This window comes from Podarcis tiliguerta (assembly GCF_965153285.1).
Source record: "Podarcis tiliguerta genome assembly, chromosome: 10".
Classification (NCBI taxonomy): domain Eukaryota; kingdom Metazoa; phylum Chordata; class Lepidosauria; order Squamata; family Lacertidae; genus Podarcis; species Podarcis tiliguerta.
This window is the reverse complement of record NC_139543.1, coordinates 3,281,533-3,290,647: the sequence shown is the minus strand read 5'-3', so window position 1 is coordinate 3,290,647 and position 9,115 is coordinate 3,281,533. Positions and strand designations below refer to the sequence as shown.

General features: G+C 42.6%; 2 protein-coding genes across 6 annotated transcripts in view; one reads left to right on the top strand and one right to left on the bottom strand.

The window, feature by feature from the left end:
• Window positions 1-9,115, bottom strand: part of STK38L (serine/threonine kinase 38 like) — a gene marked incomplete at its 5' end in the record, with an annotated part of 336,575 nt that overhangs the window by 116,565 nt on the left and 210,895 nt on the right. The window lies entirely within an intron of this gene.
• The window catches only part of INTS13 (integrator complex subunit 13), a gene marked incomplete at its 5' end in the record, with an annotated part of 29,403 nt that overhangs the window by 663 nt on the left and 19,625 nt on the right, over window positions 1-9,115 (top strand). For 3 of the 5 annotated variants that reach the window (XM_083399637.1, XM_083399634.1, XM_083399633.1), the window contains 3 exons: window positions 3,769-4,000; window positions 6,187-6,261; window positions 8,892-9,094. In XM_083399637.1, the coding sequence (XP_083255763.1) occupies window positions 3,776-4,000; window positions 6,187-6,261; window positions 8,892-9,094 (503 nt within the window). Of the gene's footprint in view, window positions 1-396; window positions 599-3,768; window positions 4,001-6,186; window positions 6,262-8,891; window positions 9,095-9,115 lie in introns of those variants that run through there. The other 2 variants (XM_083399636.1, XM_083399635.1) reach the window with 1 other exon arrangement.

Below are 9,115 nucleotides of genomic sequence, written 5' to 3'. Positions count from 1 at the left end.
TGCCCATTCACTTTGCGGGGACCGAAGCCCCTGTGGCTCCTCGGAGTTGGCTCCTATGGCCACAGATGCCCGTTAGCATCCAGAACGTTAGCCTTCCCCCCCGGGATCACGGAGGGTGCGCGCGCGAGAGAGTCCCAAAGTCGCCCCGAAATTCATGCTGTTTCGAATCGAGGCCTCGCTGAATTCGACATTGGGGCGTCATGGACGCAGTTTAAACCGCAATACGCACCGCATTTCCGAGCGCTTTCCTACCGGCTGGGAGGACGCAGCGAGCGGGGTCTGCAGCGCTCACCTTCCTTGCGTTTTCCCGCATTGTTTATCGAGAGGAACCGGGGAATTGGCGTTTCGCCAGCAGCAGCTGGAGCCCTACTCTTCCCTTTCTTGCCTCTATGAAACCGGAGGCTCTCACGATGTTTTAAAGGAGCCGCCGCGGCAAAGGCGAGGGCGGCTGGGCCGGCTTCGAGTAGGGGGAAGGCCCCGGCTGGCCCGTTTCCCGTCAGGCGAGTCCCAGGGCTGCCGAAGCCTCGTCCGCCTGCGTAACCTACCCGACCATCGGTGCGGCTAGACTTCGGGAGGACGGCCGATGTCAGGAGCCACAGTAAGAAACACCATTGAGGCCCGAAACTGCCCCCTCAGAGGAGCCCCCTCTCGCGCCCTCGCCTCAGCTGCCGCACGCGAACCCCGGGAGCCCCACCATCTAAACGCTGCTTTTCGATAAAACCCGCGCGAATTAAACACCTTTTATTTTTATTTAATATCGCCCTTTAGTCTCAGGGCGGTTTACAGCATAGAAATACAATATATGAACACAAGATACGTGATAAAAGCAAGAATAAAAACAAAACAAAACTCCCCCCCCAAAAAAAAAATACACACACACATTAAAAAAGGTTGTGGGATATTCGTCAGCCAAAAGGCCTGATACCTAAAGGTAAAGGTGTATAATGAAGGCCTCAGGTGAGCCTCATTGCAAAGAGCATTCCACAGATGGGGAGCCACTGCAGAAAAAGGCTGGTTTTCGTGTTGCTGCCCTCTGGACCTCTCGCGGAGGAGGCGTTTGGATAGGTTGGAGGATCTGGATAGGTGCTACTCGGTTGCCTGCCCCCCCCCCCCCCCCCGGGTCAGCTCAGGGCATTTTGGCATCTGAGGCAAACCCCCAACTTGTGCTGCTCTCGTCCCCACGGGAGGGGGGGGGGAGGGAAGGGGTCAGGGAAGATCTGCATAAGCAGCAATTGCCCCAGTGGACCCTGCCGCCTGAGGCACCCTCCTTGCCTCGTCTCCTGGGTGGGCAGGCCCTGATTGAGCCAAAGATGAAACACGCATTGTGATTCCTTTTCCCCTAGCTCAGTGGAGCAGCCTTTTGTAATTCTGCAGGCTGGAGAATTCTACCATCACTACCAGCCCTAGAGACAACTGCTTTCAAGAGCCACAAAAGAACGCATTCATGCTTTTCCTACCTACATTTAAAACAGCAACAACAACTTGCTAATTAACTCAATAAAGTGTTCCCACTGAAGGGAGAGGGGCTTCTATCCTAGAAATCCTCACGCAGAAGCAAATTGTGTGGAAGTTCAAGATTTTTTAAAAATCCCAATTCTTAACTTTTCCCCCCTTCAGCTGATGACTTTTCGGAGTTTTAGGTGAACGGGCATGTGACCTATAAACAGAAGCATATATCTACAAACAGTTTTTTATTGTCTTTTGGGGGGGGTTGAGAAAGAATGACAATTAGAATCATAGAATTGTAGAGTTGGTAGGGATCCTGAGGGTCATCTAGTCCAATCCCTTGCAATGCAGGAATCTCAACCAGATCGCTATCAACATGGCTTGGGTTTGGACATCTTCAAAATTTGTTGAAAGGGGATTGTGGTTCTTGGTTTCACACAGATTGTTTTCGTAAGTTTGAAATCTTCTTTAGAAGAATAATTATGTATTATTATTAGTTGAGTAAGGGACGCAGGTGGCGCTGTGGGTTAAACCGCAGAGCCTAGGACTTGCCAATCAGAAGGTCGGCGGTTCGAATCCCTGCCACGGGGTGAGCTCCCATTGCTCGGTCCCTGCTCCTGCCAACCTAGCAGTTCGAAAGCACGTCAAAGTGCAAGTAGATAAATAGGTACCACTCTGGCGGGAAGGTAAACGGTGTTTCCATGCACTGCTCTGGTTTGCCAGAAGCGGCTTAGTCATGCCGGCCACATGACCCGGAAGCTGTACGCAGGCTCCCTCAGCCAGTAAAGCGAGATGAGCGCCGCAACCCCAGAGTCAGTCATGACTGGACCTAATGGTCAGGGGTCCCTTTACCCTTTACCTATTAGTTGAATACTGCTTACCCCTCATAAATTGAAGAAATGTTTAAGATGAGATGGAAAAGATGAGATGGTTGTCTTTAGCACTGAGTAAAAGTGTCACATTTTACATTTTACATAATCTTGTGAGAGATGTGACACATCGAAAAGCAATATTATGCAGTGTTAATTGAGACAAGAATAAAAGTGCAACAGTACTGAACCAAGTTTCTTAATTTAAATATTATGAGCTAACTATTTGAGAAGCCAACTAATACACTAAAATGATTAATCTAAAACAGGCACCCGCAAACTCAGCCCTCCAGATGTTTTGGGACTACAGTTCTCATCATCCCTGACTACTGGTCCTGTTAGCTAGGGATGATGGGAGTTGTAGTCCAAAAACATCTGGAGGGTCAAGTTTGGGGATGCCTGATCTATAATATCTGAAGGTTCATAGTAAGATGGAAACTTTCATAAATATATTTTACTCCTAATAAATGTGGATAGTGGTATTTGTGTCTTTAAAAGCATTACTGACTTGGAAACCTACATTGGATCCCATTTGAAGGAAATGCCCTTCTTGACATACCAATCATGATTTTTTGGAATGAAGCAAATGTAAAACTGTGCCCAGGGGTAGTGGTTTGTTTCTCCCCAGCACAAGCAGGAAGAAGCAAATCAGCCCATCCCAGCAGATCATTACTGTTTACTGTATTGTGCAAACTGGGCCACTGTACGTATTTGCTTTTTTCAAAGTAATTACTGAACCACACATCAAAGGAAGCAGGAAAGGATTGCCAATAGGTACACCGCAAAAGTGCATCAAAAGAAGTACAGTCATACCTCGGGTTACAGACGCTTCAGGTTGCGGACTGCCGAAACCCGGAAGTACTGGAACAGGTACAGAAGTGCTGAATCGCAACCCCCGCGTGCGTAGACGTGCCGCTGCGGGTTGCGGATGTGCATCCTCCAAGGATTATGTTCGCAATCCGAGCGTCCACTGTATTTTCACAACTACACTATTTTTAATATATAAAACTTTTATTAGCCTTTTTGCATACGATTCCGAAAAGACATAAAAAGAAAGAAATAAGAACAAAGAACAAAACTCATAAGGACTCCCCTTCTTCTCCTTCGCTGGTTTCTTTTGTTTTCCACCCCTTCTGCATATTCTAAATTACCTAATTCTGCTCTTCTTACACTTTATCTCCTGCTTTCTCTTACACTGCTGAATTTATTCAAGTCCTGCTAATCTGTTCACCTGTTTATACTGATTTTTAAAATACCTTACACACATTTTCCAATCCTTTTTGTATTTTTTATTCACATCTTCACTTTTAGGCTTGCTTATGAGGCTACAATCCTATAGTCACTTGCTGGAAGTAAGCTCCATTGAACTCTAGGAATTATGTCTGAATAGATATGTATGATTGTTCTGAAATTTGCGTAGTGTTTTACTAATTCTGTTATTCATTTCTTGTAGGAAGAAAATGAAACTTTTTTCAGAATCACACAAAACCGTTTTTGTGGTGGATCACTGCCCTTATATGGCAGAATCTTGCAGACAACATGTTGACTTTGATATGTTAATGAAGAATCGGACCCAAGGAATCATACCTCTTGCACCTATATCACGATCGCTATGGACCTGTTCAGTGGAATCATCCATGGAATATTGTAGAATAATGTTTGATATATTCCCCTTTAAAAAACTAGTAAGTGACAGGTAAAATTATATTTTGTATTTAGGGGAGTCTACACTAATAGTGCATCATAACTATGTTTATTCTTGAGTTCTGTAGGATTTGTACTTTAGTGGTCATGATTGCAGTTTAGTGCGTCTTGAAATTTGCAATCTTGATCTTTGGCCACCTTATGCAGTCGCACAATTTGTTGTTGGTCTTTTGATTTTAGTATTGTGTAAAGTACAATTGTGCCTGCATTTACATTGGTGCCTAAGACAAAATTGCTGAAGATAGTGAGAGATACAGAAGAGATGATGAATAAGTTTGCAGAGGTATGGAAGTAACCATATTTTGTAAAGAATTGGTAGCCATGGTAAGCTCAACCCATTCCATAGCCATGGGGACATTCTGTTAGTAGAAACCGGCAACGCTTTCATTTTATTTTCTAAAAATCACTGAATAGAAATCTGTATTTTGAATTTGGCACTTGCTACCACATTTTTCTTCACACTTAAGAAATACAATTAGTTACAGCTTTCAGTAATGATTGACATGCAATTCACTGCACATCCTGTGCATACCTTGGAGATATTGCAGGTTTGGTTCCAGACACTGTGATAAAGTGAATATTGCAATAAAGTGTGTCATACATTTTTTATTTCTTCCCCATTGCAATTGAAGTTATGTTTACACTACTTCAGTCTCTTAAGCCCAGCCACCCTGGCTGCAGGAGCAGGCAGGGAAAAACCAGCCACTTTCACTCCCATGGCCAGAAGTGGGGTGGCTTCCCTCACCTGGAAGAAGCCAGGGTGCCTGTGGCTGCATCCACGTCCTTGTGAGGAGCAGTATCTTGAAGCACAATAAAGCAATGCATGATAAAATGAGGAATGCCTGTACTCAGAATTATTCCACTATGTTCAGTGAGGCATCCTCCCCTGTTTGTCTCTTTCTTTTTTTTTTAATGTTCATATTGTGCTCGGATTTTAATAAAATGATATGGTAAGGTGATTTACCAAAATTATATAAAATATAATAAAAACACATGAAATTACTAAAATTAATTTCATACACTAACATAAATAAAAATAAAATGAAATAAGAATAAAAGAATTCAGAATAAAAACATTAGCATTGCTGTACTAAAGTTCCAGACCACCCCCCTCAGTGTAGTTGTTTAGATGAAGGGTTTGGCATATTAAAAGTGGCAATACCTTTCTCATTTTAGATTCTCTGCAGTAATTTATCTTTGCCAGCTGAATATTCTAAAGTAGAATAATTAGGCCTTTACTACCTAGAGTCATACAGCTGTTGGTAGAGGCAAATTCAAATTATCCATTGTGATTAATGGGACTTCTTACTATTAGATTTTACAGTGTGTATTAGCTTTCAGAGCTTCAACTTCTCTTGCTGATAGGAGTTACAGTCATTTAACTAATTATTATTGACACATCACTTGAAGGAATAACAGAGGTTATTTCAAAAAAATTCAACTCAATTTTTTATGAAACATAGGTGACACAATGACTTTTTTAGCTTTTAACATAGTGGCCTGGTTTGTATGACATGCTCAGTGAGACCTTGGCTTATTGAGATCTCATATGCTCCTGGACATATTCTTTTATGTAAACATATTCTTTTACTTAATATATGTGTGGGGTTTTTGTCACCATCACTTGGGTAGGGCCCCCCCCATTCGCTTATTATTTCTTGGTAGTGAGAGAGGTGGGGGTGGGAACAGGGCGTGATTGATTGTCTTTAGTTGGCTGCAGTGAGATTTGTTTGCTTGTCGGGGGGGGGGGGGGAGGGTTGTTGGGTCAAGTTAGCCAGGGCTTGACTTAGTGTGCCACCCACACTGGGATTTGTGGTTAGGGTTTCTCCTCGTCAGACTTTGTGGTTACAGGTTGTTATTAATGAGAGTTAAACCAAGAGTTAAACATTGATGCAGTGCAGCAGCAAAGGGACCTGGGAGGAGCAAAGCAGGTCCAAGATTCTCTGTGCACATTTATGCTAAGCCAGGCTTTGGCTTAGTGTGTCATGTGAACTAGCTAGATGTGATGTTCTATGCATCTTCAGCTCATCTTTTTGTAATACCATTGTAATTTGTTGGGAGGAACTTGAAGATTCAGCACGTGTTCCCTGACCCTATGGATAGTGTTAATTGTTACAGTATCAAGATTTAAAAATGTTTTCTTAAGCTGTGTTTTGTAAATTTTCAGGTGAACTTCATTGTAAGTGACTCTGGAGCAAATGTCTTAAACTCTTGGAACCAAGAAGATCAAAGTTTGCAAGAGGTATGATTATTGTTAGGGTTAAGGGCAGATAATAAATTATAATAACTAAGATCCCAGGGTAGGTTACAACATTAAAACACAATATTGAAAGCAGTTTAAAACAACTTACAATCACAAAAATAAGGTGGGTCCTAAAAATGATTCATAAAGCTACCCTTAACTATTTGCTGGAGAGCCAAAATGTGGGGCCTACATAGATGCAAGATATTTCTTCACCCTATCCTGTATTCATCTTTTGGGGATATTGAGGCACCATGAAGTCTTATTCCTTTCCTCTTTCAATTGATTTTTTTAGTCCAATACTGAAATAGAATCAGCCTGGACTATTTGAGTTTTTTCAAAGGTCTGACAGGCTACTGCAGATAGTGGAGTTGAATTTAACTGTAGATAGCTTGCAGTACAGTATAATAATTGGTATCCAGTGCAGATGCCAGCCATTTTTTGTGCTTATGTGGTTCATGGTGAAAAGGGGGACATACAGACATATGTGGTGGGAGTGTTCAAAAATAGAAAAATTCTGGGGAAATATTTTTGCAGACTTATATTTGATTTCAAGGCAGACAGTTCCTATGTCCCCAGGACTGGCATTGCTTAATTTGTATAGTCAGGGCTCACCAAGAATTAGAAATAAAGATCTTATAACCCGTTTATTGACCATGGCAATAACAACCATAGCCAGAACATGGAAAACATTGCAACTGTGACTAGGTGGTTTGAAGTGGTCTGACAGATAGCTTTGTTGGAAAAGCTAACATGGAAACTGCAGGTAGCAAGAGGTCAAAGGAAAAACGATTTTATTGAATGCATAGGTAGTGAGGAACATGCAGGAGTAGTGTTTGGAGGAGTAACATAGTTTGGAAGACCTGAAATATACATTTTAACCTTTCAAATTGTTGCAGATATAATGTACTCCTTTTTAATGAGATTGGAACACATGGCGTGTTATTTTATGGTTTTTAAGATTATGAGAATGTTTGGAATATATACTGTGGCAAATAAACTATTTTTAAATGAAAATAGTAATAACAAGCAGCCAATTGAGTTCTTAAAGGTAAAGGGTAAAGGGACCCCTGACCATTAGGTCCAGTCGTGATAGACTCTGGGGTTGCGGTGCTCATCTCGCTTTATTGGCTGAGGGAGCTGGCATACAGCTTCTGGGTCATGTGGCCAGCATGACTAAGCTGCTTCTGGCAAACCAGAGCAGCACACGGAAATGCCGTTTACCTTCCCGCTGGAGCGGTACCTATTTATCTACTTGCACTTTGACGTGCTTTCGAACTGCTAGGTTGGCAGGAGCAGGGACCAAGCACAGGAACTCACCCCGTTGCGGGGACTCGAACCACCAACCTTCTGATTGGTAAATCCTAGGCTCTGTGGTTTAACCCACAGCGCCACCCGCGTCCCATTGAGTTCTTACTTGATCATATTTGACCAGTGAACATCCCAACCCTGTTCAGTATTGTGTATCTGAAATATTTAAAATATTTTTAAAAATAACAAAGGATTAAATCAAAAAGTTCTCTTCCTCCAATGAAAGGAGTCCTTTTCCAATGGAGGAAGAGAATCTTTGGCTCCAGCCCATATATATTATCTATGGGACTGAGAAATAGTCTCTAGCACATCCCTACACATTATTATAAAGGTAAAGGTAAAGGTACCCCTGCCCGTACGGGCCAGTCTTGACAGACTCTAGGGTTGTGCGCCCATCTCACTCAAGAGGCCGAGGGCCAGCGCTGTCCGAAGACACTTCCAGGTCACGTGGCCAGCGTGACATCGCTGCTCTGGCGAGCCAGAGCCGCACACGGAAACGCCGTTTACCTTCCCGCTAGTAAGCGGTCCCTATTTATCTACTTGCACCCGAAAGTGCTTTCGAACTGCTAGGTTGGCAGGCGCTGGGACCGAACAACGGGAGCGCACCCCGCCGCGGGGATCCGAACCGCCGACCTCTTGATCGGCAAGCCCTAGGCGCTGAGGCTTTAACCCACAGCGCCACCCGCGTCCCTACACATTATTATACTATGCTTCAAAAGAAAGTTTCATCAGCAAAGTCTAGGAATGATTCATCATTAATGGGAAAATCAAATTTGCTTCTAATTTCATGACAGGTAAAGAGAGAGATTCCAAATATAAAAGTGATGGAAAGCAAATACGATCTGGGATAATGGTTAAAATGTTATTTATAGAGCACAAATTTTAAGTGGGAAGTAGTTTTTTGTATTAAAGATTGTCAGGGTTTCATTGTGTTTGTTCTGTTAATTTTTCATTGTTATTGGCTATGGCTGCAATCTTAACCCCACTTCTCCGAGAGTAAGCTCCATTAACATTCACTAGGAGTTACTTTTGAGTAGCCATGGTTAGGCACTTTATGGAAAAAGAATTTGTTTGGGGTCATAGCAGTTTATATCCCTAGAGATTAATGATCTAGCTGTTTGTAGACATATGCAGACAAAATGTGCATTCTTATTTTAAGAGGATAATAGACCTAGATACTTTATAGCAATATAGTATAGTGGAAAACCTCTGGAACTCTTCTTGTCAATGTACTTTTGTGTATGGAATAACTTGTTTTTGTGACATGATCTCTTCAATAATAAGAACTAGGATTGCAACAAAACTTTCTTTTTAATCAGTTAATGGCCGCTTTAGCAGCTGTTGGACCTCCCAATCCTCGGGCAGACCCTGAATGCTGCAGTATACTTCATGGCTTAGTTGCAGCAGTAGAGGCACTCTGCAAAATTACTGAATACCAACATGAGGCCCGAACCTTATTAATGGAGAATGCTGACCGTGTTGGAAACAGAGGACGAATAATCTGTATTACTAACGCAAAGAGGTTTGTAGCACCTCCTGTATT